Source organism: Nicotiana tabacum, chromosome 22, assembly GCF_000715075.1.
Source record: "Nicotiana tabacum cultivar K326 chromosome 22, ASM71507v2, whole genome shotgun sequence".
In the NCBI taxonomy this organism is placed as follows: domain Eukaryota; kingdom Viridiplantae; phylum Streptophyta; class Magnoliopsida; order Solanales; family Solanaceae; genus Nicotiana; species Nicotiana tabacum.
This window is the reverse complement of record NC_134101.1, coordinates 61,850,867-61,874,455: the sequence shown is the minus strand read 5'-3', so window position 1 is coordinate 61,874,455 and position 23,589 is coordinate 61,850,867. Positions and strand designations below refer to the sequence as shown.

The window sequence follows — 23,589 nt, the reverse complement described above, 5'->3', positions numbered from 1 at the left end:
CGTCCGGTTGGCCGCCCAAAAATAACGGATCAAAAGGTATTACAATCGGAGAGCCAACTTCTGACACTTCAATATCGGGGACTTGGTGTTAAGAAAGGTGACACTGAATACCCGGAACCCGAATGAAGGGAAGCTGGGACCGAATTGGGAAGGTCCATATCGAATTATCGAGATTACCGGTAAAGGTTCATACAAACTCGAAGCATGGAACGATGAGAAACTACCAAATAACTGGAATGTGACCCACTTAAAATGATATTACTGTTAAGGTACAACCCCATTCGTTCTTTTCTTTACATATATTGCGAATTAGACTAACACTTGCAGGAAACAACCAAAGAATGGTGCAGCTATTAGGCCTGAAAGCATGTGTTGCACTATTTTTCCCTTGAATTGGTTTTGTCCCGAATGGATTTTCCGGCAAGGTTTTTAACGATGCAACAATGGATCGTGCTAACTTAGAATCAAAGACCGGTTATGAACCGGAATCGATGGTCGCATCAACAGTATCCGAGCCCTCTCGACGATCGACCTCGAATACTAGGGTCCATCACCCTTATGTAATAATCTTAGCAAGGAAGAAAACTTTATGCTTGAACAGTCTGGGCTCGGTGGATAGGATTTATTGTAAGAGCCAAACGGTCAAGTGAACCGTGCCCACGTAGACCACCTAAGCCATAACACGAAGCTTGTACACACTTACAATCTTGTATATTGCACACATGAATGAAAGAAAGTTTCTACCTTGCAGATACATATTTTTCCTCTTAAGACTATTATGATTTGTTCCTTAGGGATATAGAGCCCAAGGACCACCTCTATCCGGATACAAGAGATCACCCTCACTCGGGGACTATCGACTAAGGCAAACTCAGACGACTCGGCCTATCAAAGCCCGGAGGCACAGAGGCCTATTAGGCGATGCCTAAACTTAAAAGGTTACGGCCACCTCCACTCAGGGACTGTCATCCAAGGCAAGTTCGGACGGCTCGGGTATTGAAGCCCGAGGTATAAAGCCTATTAGGAAATACTGAATGCCAAAGGCTACGACCACCCTAGAAATGGTTCGAAGACGTTCGAAGCCCGTAATCAAAACATAAGGCCTTCAAAAATTCCAAACCGGTTCATAGGCTACCCTCGGCAAAACTATAATCTAAAAATATATAAACAAGCACTTCGTGGAAAGCTTCCAGTCATACCCCTCCCTCATACCGAGCCCCCACAAGTTTCAAACAAAATTTACATCAAGAACGAGTCTTGTTCGAACCTCCGAACAAGACCTTATTGCTACGTTTTATTCCATGCTAAGGCATTTGAAACCTTTATAATCAAAAAGGAGAAACCAAAAGAAACAAACTTAAAAATTGCCAAAGGGAAAAAAACCTTATATATATTCCAAGTAAAAGTCTTTTAGGTCTTTTACAAAGGCCAACAATAACGGCCTCAACAAAATGAACAAAATATAGAGACAAAGAAAAATCCCTAAGTCACCTAAGTCTGATCTTCACCAGAACTAGCCTCGTCACTGGAGCCGTCGGGGTCTTCTCTATCCTCGGGTTTGCCGAAGCCCTTAGAGCCTTCCTTACCCTCGGGTTCATCCAGCTTCTTGGCCTCGGCCTCGAGCCTTTTGGCATCTTCGATCTCCGCCGACAGGTCGAAACCCCGGGCATGAACCTCCTCGAGAGCCTCCTTCGGGACAACCACTTCATATAATCAACAGTAACTTTCAGGCGGTCCATGGCTTCCTAGGCATCAGCCCTGTACTGGACCATCATCTCTTCGGCATCAGCCTTGGTTACTTCCGACACAGACTTCGCTGTTTCGAGCTCTTTTCCGAGGGCATCCCGTTAAGAAATGGTCGAGCCTAGTTGAGACTAGAGGTCTTTGATTTGTTGAGCATGTGCTTCGACTTTCTCTCTCGCCACTCGTAGTTAGACCTACACCGATGCCAGTTGTTCTCGGGCAGTCTCTTTCTCCGAAGCCAATCGGTCCATTTTTCCTTTCCACCCTTCGGACATGGCCTTGACCTCGTTAATCTCGGCTCAGAGATCGTCGACCTTGTCAACCTTCTGTTGGACCAGCGAGGTTTGGCCATTAGTCGCCATGTCTAACTCGTGATCACTAACTTCAAAAATCTTTACATGTTCCACTAGATCGGCATGCTCCTTCTGAGCCGCATCCAACGCAGCCCGGAGACTCTTGGCTTCTTCTTCATATTGCTCGTTGAGAAGCTTATACATATCCCACTTCTTATCAAGCTCTTTAACCTCAGCCTCGAGCTGGTTAACCTCAGCCTGGTACCAGAGGAAACTTTCATGATAAAGTACTGAAGCCTGCAAAAATACAAAAAAAAAAAAGAAGAGGCATGAGAGATATCAAAAACTAAATTCTAAGATGAAAGAGTGTAATGGCGTTTTACTCGATTCAAGGCTTGCTCTGCTTCGTTTAACAAGCATGACGTGCCCACCTCATTCATTTTCGCCTGGTCTTCTTTGGTTACCAGGCACCGGAGGTAGCTTGCTATTCCAACGGGGGCAGAAAGAACTTGGGCGTCCTCCGAGACGGTGATGATTATTGACCGCTTTCGGCCAGGATCCATGCTCGAAGTGGGGAACCGGTTTATTAATTTTGGGCTTGAGTTCAGCCCGCCGACCTCCGAAGATGGGTCTTTTCTCGGCACCTCCAAATCACCCAATCCAGAGAAGTCTTCCAGGGCGGTTGAGTCCACACCTTCAAAAAAGAAACGGAGGGGATCGTCCATACCATGAGCCCCTTCGTTGGATCGCGCATTCACCGTTCGAGCCTCTTCGAGCATGGACTCGGTATAAGTAGGCGACCCTAAAATATCTATTACACTGGGTTCCTCCTTCGGGGAATGGACATCATCCCAGAAAGTCTCGACTTCGGTCTCCTCATCGACCTCCCTAATCTGAGGGAGATCGGCCTCATGAATCTCCCGTTCAACAACCACCCGCTCTTCGGGGGAGATCGGTCTACGAGCCACAAGAATATCATCCTCCTATGGCTCATCCCTGAGCCGATAAAACGAGTCTGATCCGAGTCAGGTGCTCGAGAGCCAGAACTCTCTTTTGGCTTGCGAGCCAATCTTCTCCTTGGCTTTTTCTTCTCCGAACTCGAGGATCTCGGAGCCTTTCTTTTCTTCTTCTCTCCTGCAGTAGCCCCGAGCTGTCCCAAGACGGAGAGATCAACGGACAAGTCCTCATCCCCTACTGAAGGCCTAAGCTCAATGGTCTTAGCAAAGGCTACAAAAAGAACAGAAAGGAAATGAGAATGTGATGCTGAAAGGGGAGCCTAATATTACTCATTCGGAAAAGAGATCTTACCGTGAGAACGATCCTCCCAACGGCCCTTCGAGAGCTCGCGCCATGAGCGCTTAGAATAAAGCATCTGCGAGCAAATATCCTCGATCCACTCCTTGAGCCGAGGAATGACGTTTGGGACTCGAGCAAGGCTGCACCATAGCAAAAACTGATGAGAGAAAGGGAATAAAACATAAAATTGACTGTTAAAAGAAAGTTATGCTTACGTGATATATTCCACTTCTCGGGGAATGGCCTGAACTCGACACAGATCAAGTATGCGGTCCTCATCCGGACCAAGCGTCCATGCCAGCCCCGATTTTTGTCCTCGCCGATGCTTGAAAATTGGGCTTTGCTGGCCCGACGTACGAGGTTTATCACCCCCCTCCCCCCCAGAAGATTCGGGGATTGAACAGGCAGAGTAGATGATTGATGGTGAACAAGCAGGAGTCGATTTTGTTCATAAAGAATCGAAATAGGATTACGATCCTCCAAAGCGATGGGTGGATCTGACCGAGGCACACTTCATACCTCCTGCAGAAGTCTAGAATAACCGGGTCCACCAGGCCCAATGTAAATGGGTAAGTGTAAATACTCAGATACCCATCCACATGGGTAGTAATGTCATCATCGGGCCTGGGGATTACTATGTCCTTATTCGACCAGCCGCAGTCCTTACGAACCGCAAGAAGGATGGTCTCGATGATAGAGCAAATGTGCATAGATACCGCCTCGCATCGGCCTTGTACCGATGAGGGTTTTTCGACCTTAAAGTCGTCCGCGACCGAACACCCCCCGGGAACGAACATTTTCAAGGGAGGCTCGGTTGTCGGTTCATCAGTAGCCGCACTCGGAGAGGACCTATCGAGATCAACCACATCAGGAGCGGTCTCCTCTACTTCGGTGGTCGACCGTGAAGAAGAAGAAGAAGTAACTTTTTGGGGAACAATCTTAAACTCTTCGCCATTGTTATCTAGAAAAATGTTAGAATAAGTGAGAAGGAAGATTGGGGGATGAAGGGTAAAAACTTGCTGAGAAAATCAAGCGTGCTGATTGGGGTAAAAGATAAATGAAAACTTGCAATTTGCTGAAAACTCTTGAAGAACGAAGGTAAAAATGTTGGGGTATGAAGAGAAGCAGTGATATCCTGAAGGTACGAAGGTAGAAGCTTGGTCAAAAAGTAAAAAAAGAATGAAGGAGGGGAGTATTTATTGAGGCTTCGCGCCATTTCGTATCCTAGGATGGCATGCTGATTATGCAGATTACTGCAATATAATATAATAGTATATTATAATATTATACCATGTAATATACTACAATAATATACTATAATAATATATAATATACTGCAATAATAGTATACTATTATAGTATACAATATACTGTTTTGTTTTTTTATATTTTCAGGTTCTTTTTCAAATTTTAGACGAAGTTCTCACCAGTTTTTCAAATATTTTCTTAAATGAAGTGTTTGATCTAGTTCCATAAATATATTATTTACTGTATAAGAAGTAGGTGTAGGAATAAACATAAAATAGTAATATACATATTTGACATATTTATATACCGTTCTAGTATTTATAATAATATTAATCACTAATATGCAATTCTATTATACTAATATATTATTTTTTACATAATTTGTACTATTTTGATATACTATATGCCTGAAATATTTGCAGTAATACATATATTTTGAAAAAAATAAAAAAGGAAGAAGGTATAATGTATAAGTTATTTCTGATAACTAATATAAAAAATAAAATAAAATAAATAAAGTAAATAACGATTTATATATAAGTTATTATTTTATTATTAAAAAGGGAGAAAAATAAAGAAAAGGAGTGAAAAGTGAATAAAATCAAATTCTGGAGAAAAAAAGAAAAAAAAGATTTGAATGAAATTAGAAGGGAGAAAAAAGAAAAGAAGAAAAAAATATAAAGAAGAGAAATAAAAAATAAAGGATAATAAGGTGAAAAATAAGAAGAAATAAAAAAAAAAATGAAGAAAAAAAATGAAAAATAGGGGAGAAAGGGATAAGTGACATAATATGAGAATATGAAAGTTGCGGACTAAAATAGGTATAAAGAGTAATAATTTTAATGGGCACTATTGTAAATGAGAGGAAATGAGTAGCGGTAGGTAAATAGTTTGAGTTGCATCGGTTTTCTCCAAATTTTTCCAAAAAACTACCCATAGTACGTTTGGATTGGCTTAAAAAAGTGGCTCTTAAGCAAAAGTGTTTAAAAGTATTTTTTAAGTACTGGAGTTGTTTTATAAATAAGCAGTTACATGTTTGGATAAAAGTGCTGAAACTGAAAAAAGTTATTGGAGTGTTTGGTAAACAAATGCTAATAAGTATTTTTTTCTATTAAAATGACTGAAATATCCTTAAAGTTGTTAACACTATAAAGAAGATGTTACTATAATATTTTATTCTAAATTAACACATATACAAATAATTTATAATTAAATCACTTTCAATTTTAATTAATTATCTAAATATAAATTACTTTTTAAAATAATATACAATAATTAATTATTTGACCAAAAAAGTGGTTTTTCTGTTCATAACTTCAGATTCTGGGGTAACATGTAAACTCATTGAAATATTTGAATTAGAATATAGTTTCAGCAATTAAACAAAGGACGGATTCAACGACAAAAAAAAAATTAACTGTTATGGAACCAAAAAAGAAGCTAAAAAATAATATTTACAAAATATTGAAATATATCAAATATTTATTTAAAAAACTATTGTTGGCTTCCCTTCTAGCACTTCAAAAAAGTTAACTAATTTTGGTGAACATAGCTGCAACGATCAAATGGAAAATGGTGATGAGAACTAACACTTTAATTAGTAAGGGAAGGGTAGTTTTGGGATTTAAAAAAAGTGAAAGGGACACTAAGGTAAATCACTTGGTCAAACATAAGGAGCTTATAAGCTAAAAAGCAATAAGTTGGGCAATCCCAACTTATTGCTTTTGACTTGTTTTTGGTATTTTAGCTTAAAAGTATTTGGCTTAAAAACACTTTTAGTCTATCCAAACACTCAAATAAGCCCAAAAATATTTTTAAGCTGGCTTGACCAACTTTTAAGCCAATCCAAACACCCTCCCAATCTAACTTGCACAATGCTTAACCTAAATTAGTCTTATATAATCAGCATGAAATAAAGAATAAGGTAAGAAAATAATAAAGTAAAAAAGGAAGAGAATTATGATTGATCATATTAGCTCCTCTAATGCAGTGTTGTGATTAAAGAGTAAAAAGTGATCTTTCAGACGGCGTACAAAGCTAGGGGGAGAGCGGTTTAAATAGTGAAGCCGTACGTAACTGCTCCCCCGAATCCTGATATCTCGCTCTCCCGTTATGTCCATTAACTGTACTTTTCACCTTGTACATTAAGAATCTGTAACTGATCAAAAATTTATATCAAATCTCGCTTTATTCGGAGTTGACTGATTCTCTTCTTTTCCGTATCTACGAAACATTCTTTGTGCTAGCTAATGGTTGATGTCATTACGAGCGATTCCAATACTAATAATCACGATACCAAATTTATCAACATTGATTCATCGCCAACTTCAACTGATATCGAACTTTAATTTTTCTATGATCTTCTAATGTTCTTGACACATGTCAAGATCCAATTAGTTCATGCAGTAGGTCTATTTTCTACCAATACACACAAACTCAGATGCACTTGACGGATCATATTTTCATGAATTAATTTTGTCACCCCTAATTTATAACCAACAAATGGAGAAAAGCAAAAGAGATTTTCAGTAGAAAGATGAACAAGATAACGCTGGAAATAAGGCATACAGTCCATTTGCGTGGGGAAAAAAATAATTTTGACATACATTAGGAGAGATGAATTTCATTACTACAATTTACAATCAGCTTAGGGAGGGCCCGCAATTACATTACAATTGATAATAAGAGAAATAAAGTTAAATTTCATCCGTTTGGGGTCCATTAATGGAGTCTCAATCTAATGAGTGTCGAGTGAATGTCCACATTCTATTTTAATTTTATCCACCCTACATGACAAGGACAAATTGGAAGGGCGAGGAGAGACTATATGGATAAGAAAGAGCTGAAAGTTGCGCTTTATGAATTGTTTGGTACATGCTGACATGTAATGTAGTATTAAAAATGCTACATTTTTATAAAGCTGATCTTGTAAAATAACGTACTCCAACATTATTCGTTAATGGGATACAAGTCGTGGCATCCTTATTGTTTTCTCCATTTTTAATATTTATCTCTAAATTATTTTTCCAGTCACCAGAAAAAAGCTAACCACTAAGTACTGGTCTATTATTTATTGGAAAAATGATATTGTATAGCCGCTCTCAAAATAATAGCCGAAAAATGTATAGTTTTTTGTGTATATCTAAATTCGGTATGTTATAAACACACACACACACACACACACATTTTGTCACACATTTTGTATGTTATAATTTTTATATTTTTTCAGCTACAAAATGTGAATAGTTTCTGGCGATGGCTAAAAGTGAAAAAAGCCCAATCTTTTTTTAAATTATTAGTGTAATTTAATATGTTACAACAAAAAATGATTATTTACCAAGTGATCAGATCATATTTGTAATAAATAGCTACTTGTCATTGCGAGTGACTTAACTGATAGTGTTAAAATACTATATATAATATTAGTGCATAAACCTTATATTAATAAATCATAAGGTTGAAATTTGATTAGATGATATTGATTTGTTTTATACATTGTTTGGTTGCTATTTTAGTTTTTTTTTTCCACAAAATAATACATGTAAAAGTTACGCGGGATTCTATGTACTATTATTTTTTGCAAAATTGAACAAGAAATAAAATTCGAATATTACAATACATGGAGCAAATCAACTAAAATATACACTCATTATCATCAAAATTAATTTCTTTAATACAACAAATTAAACATCCAACAACAAATAATTGTTGCGTTACAATTTAGTGGAAATACATTCTAAAAGAAACTTTGTACTTTTTTTTTGTAAAAGGATCTATTTGAAAAAAATAAAAGTAGTTTTATAATTCTATAGATGGGTACCCTGCTGAATTTTTCAGAGAATTCTGGCCAATTATTGGAAAGGAGGTCACATAGGCTGTGTTGCAATTCTTCGAAATTGGCAAGCTTTTGAAAGAAAGGAGTTGCACTACGGTCACCTTGATACAAAAAGTTCAGAATCCTACTTATGTCAAGAAATTTAGGATTATTTCATGCTGCTCCACACTATATAAAATCATTGCTAAGGTACTAACAGCTAGACTCAAACTAGTTATTGATTTATTGGTAGGGCCTTCACGGCCTGCCTTCATTGAAGGCAAGAATATACTTGACAATGTTATAATGGCACGTAATCTCATCAAAGGATATACTCAAAAAATAGTATCCCCTAGATGCATGATCAAGGTTGATATCAGGAAAGCATACGACTCTGTAGAATGAAGCTTATTGAGGATGGTACTACTAGAATTTGGGATCCCATATAAACTGGTAACTATGACAATGGAATGCGTAACAATTGTTAGCTACACATTGTTACTTAATGATGGCTTGACTAAAAGATTTGAAGCAAAAAAAGGGTTAAGACAGAGAGACCCAATGTCTCTGTACTTGTTTGTGCTGGCAATGAAATACTTGAACAGATCCCTAAAGACACTCATACAAAATCCTGACTTCATCTTCCATCCCAAGTGTGCAAGGCTGCAAGTTCTACACATTTGCTTTGATGATGACCTACTGATGTGTTGTAGGGCAGATGAAGTGTCTATGAAGCTAATGATGAGAGTATTTGAACAATTTTATGTTGTCTTTGGACTAAAAGCAAACATGGAAAAGAGATCTTTATATATAGCATGAGTGTCTGTGGCCTTCAAAGAAAGAATGATAACTAAGTTGAACTTAACTCTAGGTACTCTACCATTCAAGTACCTTAGAGTACCTGTGACGACCTGGCCAGTCGTTTTAAGAGTTATAGCCCTGATCCCCTGTCTACTTTTTCTCCGTGTCTTTTTCTGCTTATGTGTCTTGTTGGGAGGTATTGGTTGTGGTTTCGGAGTATTTTGAGATACTTAGTCCTTAAACGGAACCTTAAGCCTTAGGATTTGGACTGTAGTCAGAACTATATGAAGACGACTCCGAAATGGAGTTTCACCGGTTCTGTTAGCTTTGTTAGGTGATTTTGGACTTAGGAGCGTATCCGGATTGTGTTTTGGAGGTCTGTAGCTCATTCAGGCTTGAAATGGCGAAAGTCAAATTTTAGGAGATTTTGACCGGTAGTGACATTTTTGATATCGGGGTCAGATTCTAATTCTGGAAGTTGAAAAAGGTCCGTAAGGTTGATTATGACTTTTGTGCAAAATTTGGGGTCAATCGGACGTGGTTTGATAGGTTTCGACATCGGTTGTCGAATTTGGAAGTTTCAAGTTCTTTAAGTTTGAATCAGAGGATGATTCGTGATTTTAGCGTTGTTTGATGTGGTTTGATGGCTCAACTAAGTTCGTATGGTATTTTAGGACTTATTGGTATATTTGGTTGAGGTTTCGGGGGCCTCGAGTTTATTTCGGATGGTTAACGGACCTTTTGAACTTAAGAAAATATAGCAAATTTCTGGTGTTTTTGTTGCAGACAATTCTTCATCGCGTTCGCGATAGAGGTCTCATGATCGCGTAGGGTATCTGGGAGGCCAGCTCAAGTTTGTTCTTCGTGTTCGCACATAGGAGTCTGCGTTCGCGAAGGTATGGTCAGTGGAAGCATCGCGAACGCGAAGAGTGGAATGCGTTCGCATAGAGGAAGTGAGGCAGATGGGGACCCCAGTCATTTGGTCCAGCGTTCGCGAAGGACCAGGAAGTGAGATGTATGCATTCACGAGAGGTCCCTCGCGTTCGCGAAGGAGGAAATTTGGTTTGTGAAATTTTTGTTATACGCGAACACGAGAGAGTGGCCGCATTCGCGAAGAAGGGAACACCTAGGTAGCTTTAAAAGTTCAAAATCAAGGGTTTATGTCATTTTTCACCATTTGGACTTGAGAGCTCATAATTAGGAGATTTTTGGAGGAATTTTCATGTGGGTGTTTGGGGTAAGTGATTCTTACTTGGTTTTGGTTAATTTTTATGATTATGCCTTTAATTTCATCATTAAATTAGTGATTTGAGGTGAAAAATTGGAAAAATTTTGGGAAAGGTTCTTAGGCCGAGTTTTGGATTTTGATCGAGATTTTGGCATAGGATTCGGATAATTTTGGCACAAGTGAACTCGTGAGTAAATTAGTGTTCATATTTGGTGACTTTTACCCGATTCCGATACGTGGGACCGGGGAGACTTTTTAGGGCGATTTTCCAATTTCTTGCATTAGTTTTGATTTCATTATCTAGATTAGTTCTTTTAGTGTTTATTTATGATATGTAATTGATTTTGGCTAGATTTGGACCATTCAGAGTCGGATATTCGTGGAAAAAGCATTGTTACAGATTGATTGAGTTTGGTTCGAGGTAAGTGGCTTGCCTAACCTTGTATGGGGAAACTCCCCTTAGGACTTGGTACTGTTTTGATATGTGAGCGCCGTGTACATGAGGTGACGAGTACGTACACATGCTAATTGCTGTAAAAAAAACCGATTTCTGCTAAGTAATAACCTGTTTTCCTTCTTATTTGAGTCATATTAGTATGTGTAGTAACATATTAGATTAGAATAGTATGTCTACTTGCCTTAATTGTCTATCTGAACTCCGTGCAACATGTTTAGTGAATTTTTATGCTTTTCCTTGTCTGGTACTTAGTCTAAATTATAGGATTTCGTGTTGTGGCTGTTGAATTCTATTGTTTGAGCTGTGTATTTACTTTTGGGACTACGGGACGGTATTCCGGGAGACCCCCCTGCATATTTATTTTTGGGACTACAGAACGGTATTCCGGAGAGTCCCCATGCATATTTACTTTGGGACTACGGAACGGTATTTCGAGAAATCTTTCTTGCACATTTACTTTTGGGACTACGAGACAGTATCTCGGGAGACCTCCTGTTGTTATCTCTGAGTGCTGAGCTGTTATCTTTATACGATTTCATTCTTGTTAAAGTTCTGTCTTTATTTTATTGCGATATTTTATTTTGCCTTATTTTTATTATATATATACCAGTAGGGCCCTGACCTGACCTCGTCACTACTCGACCGAGGTTAGGCTTGGCACTTACTGGGTACCGTTGTGGTGTACTCATGCTACTCTTCTGCACATGTTTTGTGTGCAGATCCAGGTACTTCTTATCCAGTCTCATCCTTAGTTGCAGCCGCTGCTATTTTCGGAGATTTCAAGGTATATCTGCCCGCGTCCGTAGATCCTCGAAGTCCCCCTCTATTCCCCTTTGTTTATTCTTCTCTTATTTCTATAGATAGTGACGTATAGAACAATAAAAATTTCGTAGAAACTTGTGACTTACGGTATTTCGAGTCTTGGGAGTGTTATGTAAATTCTGAGAGTTGACCATTGTATATGCCGAGCGGCGTCTCAATTGCTTATATAAATTATTTGCTACTGTTAGTTGTTAATTTTCATATTTTTATTTTATTTCCGTAAAGTGTTAGGCTTACCTAGTCATAAAGATTAGGTACCGTCGCGACAACCTACGGAGGGAGAATTTGGGTCGTGACAGTACCTATGTCCACAAGGAAGCCCACAATCCACCAGTGCATGCCATTAGTTGAGAAGATTGTTGACATGATCAGAAGGTGGACTTCAAAATTTCTATTTTATGCTGGAAGACTACAACTCATTAAGATTGTTATATTTGAAATACAGACCTACTGGGATTAGGTATTCTTAATACCCAAGAATGTCATTAAGCTAGTTAATAGCATTTGTAGAAATTTTCTTTGGGTTGGAGTGCATGACAACCCTAGTAGAGCTCTTGTTGCTTGAGAAACTTTGTGCGAGCTAAGAGATGTTGGTGATCTAAGCATCATCAACTATGCACTACAGAACAAGGCTGCACTGACCAAACTCCTATGGGCTATAACTGCAAAGAAAAATAAACTATGGATTATGTGGATCCACAATCAGAACATAAAACACAAAGATGTTGCTACCATGCCAACAGGCCAGTTGGTTAGTAAGAAAAATATTCTCTGCTAGAGAGTGGCAAGCTTCTGATCTAACAGTGACCGGCTCCTTTGTGTCTGATGGAAGATTCAACATAAAGAAGGTATACATCTATCCTATGCCATGTTACCCCAAAGTTTCAAGGAAATCACTAAACATGTTGAAGGAAATCATGCCAAAATACCAGTTCATAATATGGATGAAAGTTCGGCAAAGACTAGCTACTATTGACAGGCTTGCAAGATGGGGAATTCAGGTGCCCCAGTCATGTGTGCTGTGTGACAGGGATACTAAAGAAACACATGCTCATCTATTCTTTAATTGCCAATACTCAAAAAGCTTGTGGAAGGGAATGATGATATGGCTAAGGTACCAAAGGAGCATCACAAATTGAGAGTCTGAATTGAAATGGTTATCAACCAATGTCAATAATAGGAATCTAAGAAGAACAATCCTAGAGGTTGTTTTTTGCAGCTATGGTGTATCATATCTGGATGGAAATGAATAGTAGAAGATTTCAAGACTATAAGAGGGAGGCTATGGACAGAGCTGAAGACATTACATTTCAAGTGCATATAACAGGTCAACAAAAATGCAAATTGAGACCTATGTTGAATACATTGAATAATTATCCTAGTTTGTAGTTCTCGCAATTTAGGATAGAGAATGAACTACATTTCACAAGTGGTCTAGGATAAGCAACAATATGGTTGTATAGCTTATTGTTTTAGGTTATTTTTGAGACCTGCTACTTGAGTAAAAAAGAGCAGGTGTTGTACATTAGAAACTGGTTGAAATAAAAATTTTATTTACAAAAAAAAAAAAAAAATCCTATACTTTACAAAGTTTTCAATCTACTCTACAAAAGTTATGTTAGAAAAACACTAAGCGGCATGTTTCGTTGTTTTATACTAAGTAATTAATTGTTGTTATTTAAAGGTCAATTATTCACTTATTTTGATTTTTTTTTCTTGTTCACCAATAAATCGATTAGTTAAACTCATATTTTTATAATCAATTCGATTCCGGATTGAATGGGGGCAAACGCTTAAGAAAAAATCACTTAGATTTAACCATGGTTTAATTTATTCCTTATCGCGAAATTTCTAGTACTTTCTTAATTCTAATTAATTTTAAGTCCACCCAAAATTGGTTTCTTACCAAAATAATTTTAATTTTTTTCTTACCAAAAAAAAAAAAGGTTTCCCGCCCACATCGAAAACTGAAATTCAAACTTCCCCATTCAAAAAGTTTCACGTGCCGCTACACCTTAAAATCAACCGTCAATGCGTCCTTTCATCAGCGGCTGATATCTACGATCTACGAAAACTGTACCCAACGAATCCGAAAAGAGCACGTGGAACCTAACTAATCACAACAGCTAATATTGAACGTCCATTCTCCACTTTATCAACGGCTCACATTCTCGATCCTCGTTAGTCGAAATTAACCAATCACACAACAGAATCAAAACCTTATATATAAAACTCACTCCCCCCTGTACCCATTCATCACTCACACTTTCTCTTTACTCAATCCTCTATTCATTTTTCTGTGAAAGCTATATACAATGGCACCAAAGGCAGAGAAGAAGCCAGCTGAGAAAAAACCAGTAGCAACAGAGGAGAAAAAGGCAGAGAAAACCCCAGCAGAGAAGAAACTAAAAGCGGGCAAGAAGCTCCCAAAGGAAGCCGGAGCAGCAGGAGCTGACAAGAAGAAAAAGAGGGCAAAAAAGAGCGTTGAAACCTACAAGATTTACATCTTCAAAGTGCTGAAGCAAGTGCACCCAGATATTGGTATTTCTAGTAAGGCAATGGGGATCATGAACAGTTTTATTAATGATATTTTTGAGAAGCTTGCTCAAGAATCTTCTAGATTAGCTAGGTATAATAAGAAGCCAACAATTACTTCAAGGGAAATTCAGACTGCCGTGAGACTCGTGTTGTCTGGGGAGTTGGCTAAGCACGCTGTGTCTGAAGGGACTAAGGCTGTTACTAAGTTTACTAGCTCTTAGGTTTTTATTTTGGGATTTTCGGTGAATGTAAAGGTTCTTAGTTTTTGGTGTTTCTGATTTGTATTTGTCCTTGACTGATGAAGTAATGCAAATGAATGAATGGTTTTATCTTATGAAATTCTTTATTCTAGATATGTTCTGTTTTTTGTTTTGTTTAAAATATATTCGCGGACTTTGATGTTTTCTGTTTCTTCATTTGGAAGTCGTTACCTGAGCATGAATTTGGTAAATAAACTTTTGTAAGATAGTGTTTCAGTGTATGGTGATTTAATTTGAATAAGGTAATATTATGATTTACTTTGTATTTCAAATTGGTGATACACTCTTTCATAACTTACCAGTTCATTTACCTCTGAGTGAGGTGTTTAATGCCTACTTTATGCCAGTAACAATTTAAGTATTTAATAATATCTTGATTTTTTGCCTTTTACTTTTCCTCTTCCAAAAGGTGAAATAAATCAAGTATACTGTTTAACACTTACGTTTGTAGAACAACTTATAAATCTTTTCTAATTTGTTTAAGACTAGAAGTGGAAATCATTTTTGAACGATTAGTTCTTGTTGTTTCTACTATTATTATATAGTCATATTCTTTTAATCTAACTGTTTCTTAATTTTTGCTTTCAAATGCTTTATCTCGATATTGAATGTTTGAGGTGGTCGATTGAATTTGAAATTTAAACAGGTATAAGCACAATCAACCAACTTATCTTCAACTGATGTAAGCAATTACTTGGGAGCCGACTTGTTTTAGGACCTTATAACTAACTAAGTACTCTGTATTTAGCAGGGGTCTATCTCCATTCTTCAGAACTAATCAATCAACGCCAATGGTTATTTGTATCTGAAAAATCTCTAGTGTGAACATGTTAATAACATTGGTCTTCTCTTTAACTCTTGCAACTCTAAAAATGACTTGGACAGTCTGAGAAAAATAGAGTATATTAGACGTCTTGGAACTTGAATATTGACTTGGGTAAACAAAAAATACACTAGTAAAATAAAGACGACTCTAGATATTCTAGTTTATGGGAAATAAAGTGCCATTTTACCAGGTTCCAGCCCATGCAATGATTATTACTGATTTTGAATTCCAATGTCGTCAACACCGCCCGTCGTTACACATAATAGATTCATACGCATAGGAATTCCCTTAATTTGAATATTCACTGTATTTATTATGCTTATGTAAAATGGAGAAACATGTTAGTAGTATATAAATGAGTTTTGGTCCCTCTTTCTGCCATATTGGAGCACTAATTATACGTTTAAGACGATCGCGTAGTTCTTTCCACCAAGGTAAAAAAACTCATGGCCCAAGGTACATATTTTCTCTTCTAAAACTCTCAAGAGTATAATTTTGGGTTATAGAGTTTTCAAATCTAAGATTTTATCTCATAATTCTAACAGAAAACAGTTCTTCTGAATAATCTTCCAATTCATGCATCACCGCAGTTCAAGGTAACACATCCCTTTTTGTTGTAAGAGCTACATTTATATTTTAATGTATAATATTCTATCTCATATTCTAACAGAAAATGCAGTTGAAGAAGTAAATTTGGATGATTTTCCTTATCTGCTGGCTGACGATTTGACTTATATGAACATAGTCCTAAAAGATCAGTTCGTCAAAGAAGCATTAAGGAGTTTAGGAGCAGAGAAACTGAAGGTCATGAATGATAAGTGGATACAGCTAAAACGGGAAGAAACACAGCTCCATATTAAAAAGACACAGCCGATGTTGTTGCAGCTGAATCTGGCAGAGGCGGAGCTATATTTAAAAAAATTGCAGCTGTGTCAGAAGCATTTGAAAATTGTTAAGAAAGCAGTCATGAAAACTTCTAGTAATAATTAGTAGTTGAATATCTAGGTGAATGTTTTTTTTTAATTTTTGGTGTTTGTTTCGTAATTGGTCTTATAATGATCAAGTAATGCAAATGAATGAATGGTTTTGTCTAACTAAATTCTTATTTCTGGATCTCTTTTTGTTTCTTTATAAATTTACGGGTCGGAGTATTTCGAATCGGTGATTTACACTTTCATAACTTGCCAAACCTTTGAGCAAGGTGTTTAGGGTTATTTTATGATACAACAGTTTAAACCTATCTTAATATAGTAGTATCATAATTGTTGCTAAAGTTGAGCTGAATCAAGTATACTTTTTAAAGCCTATGTTTGTAGAAGAACATAAGAAACGATTCAACCTTGTCGAAGAGCATATCTTTCCATTTTCTCTGTTTCCTAACTTTTGTTTTCAAATATTTTATCTTAATGTTAAAAGTTTGAGGTGGTGGATTGAATCGTGCAGCTTCTGATTTCATGTTAACACTGGCACAATTAATCCATTAAGTTGTAACTCATCAAATATACCCTTAACAGATCAACAAATGTACGGTTCTCGTCAAAATTTAAGAGGCATAAAATGAAAATTTATACAAGAGCTAACAAAACAATGATTTTCACCGAGGTTATGTTTATTTGAAAAATCTCTAGTGTGAACATTTCAAGTGCATAAGTCGTCTCTTTAATTCTTGGAACTTTAAAAAAGACTTGGACAGTCAGAGAAAAATAGAGCATAACTACATACCTTACCTGCTTTTAATGTGAAGCATGTTTAGGGAGTAGTATGTCTCATCTAATCACTTATTGGAACTTCAATAATGACTTGGATGATTGAAAAACAATAAGATAATGACGTGGACAATAAATTCTAGTTTAAGGGACTATTCGAGTAAATTTCCATTTTAGCACTGATTTATTGCTTTTTTGAATTCCAATGTCGTCAAAGCGGCCACTCGTTCCGTAAATTTAATTCGTAATTCATATGCATAGAAATAAAATCCCTTTAATTTGAACGAACATTAATTACTTACTGTATTTATTATGATTTTTAATTAAGACTGCTATGTGATATGGGAAAACATGACTTTTAATTTAGTTAGTATTTATTTATGAGCATTGGTCCTCTTTCTACCATAATGGAGCACTACGCGTAGAAGATCCTCATGGTCCAAGGTATTTATTTTATGTTTACTGGAAAACTTTCATAATGTTGGGTTATATAGTTTTCTTACCTAAGATTTTATCTCATATCCTAACAGAAAACAGTACCTTCAATTTCGAAGCAGATCGAGAACAATTCAAAAAGCACCATAACTCAAGGTAACACATCTGTTTTAAGAGTTACAATATTTTAAATCTAAGTAGTAATATATATATATATATATATATATATATATATATATATATATATATATATATTGTAGCTCATAGTCTAACAGAAAATGCAGTTGAAGAAGTCAATTTGGCTTATTTACCATTTCTGCTGGCAAGCCGTATGGGCATAGTCCTAGAAAATAAGTCCATAGCAGAGAAAGTGAAGGTCATGATTCATGAATGAAAAGTGGACGATGGAGCTGGAACGGGAAGAGAATTAAAGAGCTCTTTTTAGCAAGCTTTCTGTGTGAGAAGCATTTGAAAATGGTCAAGGAAGCTACTAGAGGATTCATTTAATTTGGGAAGTATTTAGTAAATGCAAAGGATGTTGGTTTTTTATGTTTGATTTCTTATTGGACCTCGAATATTGATGAAGCAATGCAAATGCATGAATGATTTCGTCTAATGAAGTTGTAAGTTCTGGATCTTTTTTGATTTGTTTATATTCTTGTGAATTTTGGATATTTATGTTTTTTCACTGGGAATTTGTAAACAGAAATTGAATGTGGTCTATGTTCTTTTTCAAGATTAACGTTTCAGATTATGTTTATTGAATCTCTTGTACATTTAAATATAATACAAATTAAAGCTGAACAGTCAGAATAGGGAACATTTATAAAACCATCGTCTAAAAAGATGGGTGCACCATTAGTTCAAAGATAAACATTCGGTTTCATGAAATAAAATTTTACAAAAATAACAACTTGACTAGCAAAAATTATCCAATTCCATTATCTCAAAAATACATCATCAATTAATATTTGTACTAGACAAGCTTTCATATTTTGAAACCGATCCATAATAGCATCATTATTTACAGTTGCAAATACATTACGCTCTATATTGCAAACTAAACAACCATTCAAAAATTCATCACCAATGCTATTACGTAGATCATTCTTTATGAGCTTCATTGAGGAGAATATTTTTTCCACGCTTGCTGTAGCAATAGGTAAAATCAATGTCAGCTTCACAAGTAAATACACAAGACACCAAGTTTGATTCAATTTTGTTTTAGCCATCACTATAGATTTCATTATTCAATAAGGGAATCACACATTCACACCCACATTCAAATATAAGAGAATCACGAATCACGAACACTTACAAATTCATAATATAACAGGGGAATCACACCACTTCTAACTTACAATAATATAAAATGAAAACATACCAATTCGTCCGCAAAATATGTAATAGTTTATCTTGATCAACTGAATGTCTCTGCGATTCTGTCCAAGTTCCGGACTTTGAAAGCGAGTTTCACAATGTAATCTGCCAAATAACACACAAAAAAAAGTAGTACATTGCAGGTTAATAGGATTCCAAAAATTAGATAAATAATGAACCAAACAAATAAGAAAAATAGAAAAAAAATTATAAAGATGAAAGCAAATAAAATAAATGAGATTAACAACAAAATAAGAAATAAAAAATATACATGCTTAAGGAGTAAAAAAAACTAGAAAAATCCTTGAGAAAGAGCAAATAAAATTGAAGAATCGCTAATAATAGAGATTCTAATATACTATTCTGGCATTGCGAGATTATAGCGAAGTGAATGGAGAGAAAAAGAGGATCCGGTGATTTTGGGTTTAGAACTAGATTAAGAGAGAGAGGGGGAGACACAATTGAATTTTGGGGTTTTGGCGTGAATTGAGATTGGAATTGGGATTGTGATTTGGGGGGAATATTGGATATTTGGGATTAAAAAACTGAAAAGAAATAATACACTGCTGCCACTGTGTAAAACAAATAAAAGAGAGGAGAAAAATAATAATAATTAAGTACAAAAATTGACACTTTACTAGTTGACAACAAGGAAACAAAGAAAATGCCTAACTAGTGCACCTTTAATCCATTTTTTAATCATGGGGGCCGGCAAATACTTTTATAGATATTAAATTAATTATCTATGTAATAAATAAAATTTTGTGGGATTAGCATGGGGTCACCCGCACCGCCATTTGTTAGGCAGATCCGAAGTAATTGGTCCCTTCCCATTGATGAATTTAAGACATATTTTTGCAGAAAAAATGGGTAGTTTTTGGTTTCGCATTTTCTTGGTAAGTCTATGCCAGACACGGCTCAAGCACGTGTGAGACATATTGTCAAAGTTTAATATGAGGCTTAATTTTTAAAAATAAATAAATATAAGATATGTTTTTATTTGAAGTTTATTCTTCTAACTTTTTGAGATACAAAATTGTTAATGATTCTTTTTATTATCAATTTTCTCTGATAATTTTTTTTCAATTGATAATATAGTCAACTCATTTAATCTTTTTTGAGATATTGTTGATTTTAGATAAGATTTTACAGAGCAATAGAAGTGTATAACTATTGGAAGCTTAAAAATATTGTTGAGCACTTGAACTAATAAAATCTTGTAGAAAGAAGGTAGGTAAGAATATCAAAAAGAAAGAGAGAAAATATATAGGGCTATTTGAAATATGAAGAGATTGGGAAAAATAAAGATTGACTTGGACATATTAAGAAAAAAAGAGAAATTTTTAATGAAGGAGTAAAACGTGAAAAACTGAAAAGTTGGAAACACTATTTTTTTAAATAAGTTAAATTATTACTTCATTTATATATCTAAAAAGTTCCTTTCCTTTTATATTAGAAACTCTAGTTTTGAATTAAAAGTACTACATATTATTTTTTAAATACCTATGAACCTATTATTTTTAAAAAATGGGTCCCCAAATTTAGGGGCTTTAAGGCACAGGCCTTTAAACTCATAACGGCCCTGGTCACTCTATGAACTCATAACGGAGGAGGAAAAGGAGTATAGTTGGAATGCTAAGTATTACATATTGATAACCCATGCAATGTATTATGTTACAACTGAGAAAAAGTAAAATATTGTGAACAAAGTAATATTTCCTAGGTTAAATTGGTGATTCTTACGCTTTATTTTCATAACTTCCCAACTAATGCACCTGTGAGCATTTGCCATTTTCTTTCATAATAATATCATAGCTGTTGCTTTCTACTTAATAGTTTTTAACTCTACACTTACACTTTGTCGAAGTGCAAATCATTTTTGAAATACTCCTTGTTCAGTCTCATCCCTAAATTATCTCCTAATCCGGAACTTAACTCTTCCTAAATCGCAAGGAAATTCAATAGCTTCTTTATTTCTTAAATATGTACTTTAATGCTTATAGTAAGAATTAGCTATGTGGGGGATCGTTGATGATTTGGATTTGATGGTGACAAATAATTCCTTTATTTTTAATTTTGATCTCCCAAGAATTGCTATTTTTCAGTTTAGGGTGCTTCTTTTCTTTCTCCCTTTTTTTCTTTTGGTGAAGACATTTTTTTGAATTATGAAAGCAATAGCTCAATAGTTACATGCCTCATGGGTTTATACACTTTCCAATCTAAAGCATGCACAGGTAAACTGTTTCAAGTATGAGAATTATTGCCTGTATGAACTCATATAGAATTTTTATCTTTCCACTTAATTTATAATAGTATGTGTTTTAATAAATTTTATGCCCTTTTCTCCTATGATTCAAAATCATGGTTTCAATTTGAAAAATGAATGAACGCCATGGCTTTCATAATACAAATAGTTTATGAAATATGTCATTTAAACTAATTCTTCTAATGTGTTTTGCAGAAATTAAATTGGTATTAGATAAAGAGCTAGTAACAAATAACCTCATAATTTAGAATATGGAGTTGACACACTGAAGGAACACGTTAATCTAAACACATTAGATTAGTTTGTAAATTGTAAAACGAGAACTTACTTGTTCTTCGTAAAGCGAAAGCTTAAACGGATTGAACTGCGACTGGAATTACTGGTCGGTGGTGATTGTCACGGTGTGTTGGAGCAACCCTCAATTCCACAGTCTAAACCCTTATTTGGATTGAGAGAGAAAAAGAGCGCGTGGAAAAATACTGCTTAGAGTCTTATTTTTGTGTACACACTAAGTGTACTTATATAGGGAATATTAGGGTTAACTAATAACCCTATTGGGCCTTAGAGCACCCCTTATGGGTGGACCAAATATTTTCTACATCTCCCACTCACACATAATGGTGGTGCTCATCTTGTGTGAGAAACATATTTTCAACTTATCTCCTCAATCATTCATACAGGGAAGTAGACCGTGCGACCAACATACTGTGAGAGCTAAGTGCTATACATCTTTTAGGAGTATATAGCCTCTCGTCGAGCGTAAATCTGCAAGTAGATCATAAAGTATGATGTACTCTAGATCATATAAATCACATTTGATATAGTCTCAAAATCTCATATATCATTATTTCTTGTATTCACAATCATAACTCATAAGTTATAATTGGTGCACCAGTGAATACAAATAAATGAAATTGCTTCAATGATCTTCCTCTTCTAACGATCCCTTTAACATTAGTTTGACTGCTTTTCTAGATATGCTCCACTAGACCGAATCTGTGTTCATGGTCTTTTGGAAACACACTAAGATAGCTAACATCACACTAAATCTCAAGTATCTGATTGGAATCTCTGAGGGTACAAAGTCTTGAGCCATCATAAAGGTTCTGGGTCTCATACAACAATAAGTTGAGAATGGACTTATGTTAACCCAATTGGTCGACATTAGCACACATGGTATGAAACATGTGCTACAACATTTTCTCCCTTTCCCCAAGGAGCGTATATCTTTATCTCATAAAGGAATGTTATACAAACGATATTTAGACACCATAAGTATCTAAATTTGAGTTCCTTGATCTACAAAATCATATTTAACTCACATCTGGCTCACAAAGTAGACTTGGTGAACGTTTTTCACCCTAATGTCCTTATGTCATTGTTTAAGCGACATTCTGATTTTAAGTGAATAGCTCTCAAATTACCCTTATGATAATTTTGCTTAAAATCATGTCTCTTCTCCTCACATCACTAAGATAAGGAGGCGGTTGCCTGTGTGAGAAGGCCAACCTCTTGTCTACCCGACATACTAATAAAAAAAACTAAAAATAAAGAATGCACATAACATTCAGCATTAAAAATATGTATGTATGTAAATCAACTTTATTGATAATCAGAGAACATCAGTTTTGTGAACACGAGAAAACAAATAACAAAATAAAGTATCTCAGAGTCTACGCAAGCCTTGAGACCTAATGTGTCTCACAAATGCATCTCTAGACAAAGGCTTGGTTAATAAATCTGCTAACATATCTTTTGTAGACACATACTTCACATTCACTACCTTGCGTCTAACCATGTCTCTCGCATAGTTATACTTGATATCTATATGTTTGGTTTTACAATGAAACTTTGGGTCCTTGGTGGAGAATATTGTAGCCTCACTGTCACAGTAGACTAATACTGGTTTAGTATTTTTAGTGATATCCAACAAGTGCTCCAAGAACTTTTTCAACCAAACTGCTTCTTGTGCTGCTGATGCGAGAGCCACGTATTCGGCTTCCATCGTAGATAGTGATACACATGATTATTTCTTACTGCTCCATGATATGGCGCCATCACTGAGTAAGAAAACATATCCTGAGGTAGACTTTCTCTCGTTTAGATCTCCTCCATGATCAGTATCACTGTATCCTACTAATCCCAGATCCTTGCCGCCTTGATAACAAGGGGCATAATCAGCAGTTTCCTTCATATATCTCATAATCCTCTTTACTGCTTGCCAATGTGCTAAACCTGGGTCGGTTTGATATCACCTTCCAAGCCAACTACTTGACAGATATCAGGTCTAGTGCACACCATAACATACATTAGACTTCCGACTGTGCTCCTATAAGGAACTCAGCTCATTCTTTCTGTCTCTTCAGGAGTCTTAGGACACATCTGACTTCCCAAGGTATGGCCTTTACTGATAGGAGTTTCAACTGGACTACTATTTTGCATATTGAATCGTTCAAGAACTTTTCTAATATAATTC

At 35.8% G+C, this 23,589-nt stretch overlaps 2 protein-coding genes and 1 long non-coding RNA gene across 3 annotated transcripts; all 3 read left to right on the top strand.

Moving 5' to 3' along the window:
• The first annotated feature begins 8,859 nt into the window (after positions 1-8,859).
• LOC142175888 (uncharacterized) lies at positions 8,860-9,213 on the top strand. Its single transcript, XM_075242894.1, has one exon. It carries the CDS (start codon positions 8,860-8,862, stop codon positions 9,211-9,213), a length of 354 nt encoding a protein of 117 aa, XP_075098995.1.
• Positions 9,214-13,948: 4,735 nt separating this feature from the next.
• On the top strand, positions 13,949-14,579 carry LOC107804465 (histone H2B). The gene has a single exon (XM_016628367.2). The coding sequence runs from the start codon at positions 14,018-14,020 to the stop codon at positions 14,459-14,461; it is 444 nt and encodes a 147-aa protein (XP_016483853.1). The 5' UTR covers positions 13,949-14,017; the 3' UTR covers positions 14,462-14,579.
• A 968-nt stretch (positions 14,580-15,547) lies between these two features.
• Positions 15,548-16,367, top strand: LOC142176717 (uncharacterized). Its single transcript, XR_012705461.1, has 3 exons — positions 15,548-15,782; positions 15,872-15,922; positions 15,997-16,367. It is a non-coding gene; the product is annotated as an uncharacterized LOC142176717 (long non-coding RNA).
• Positions 16,368-23,589: the final 7,222 nt, after the last annotated feature.

What these genes read in the sequence shown, in the direction of transcription:
- LOC142175888 (XM_075242894.1), top strand. Translation starts at nt 8,860, where the DNA reads ATGGAATGCGTAACAATTGTTAGCTACACATTGTTACTTAATGATGGC.
- LOC107804465 (XM_016628367.2), top strand. Translation starts at nt 14,018, where the DNA reads ATGGCACCAAAGGCAGAGAAGAAGCCAGCTGAGAAAAAACCAGTAGCA.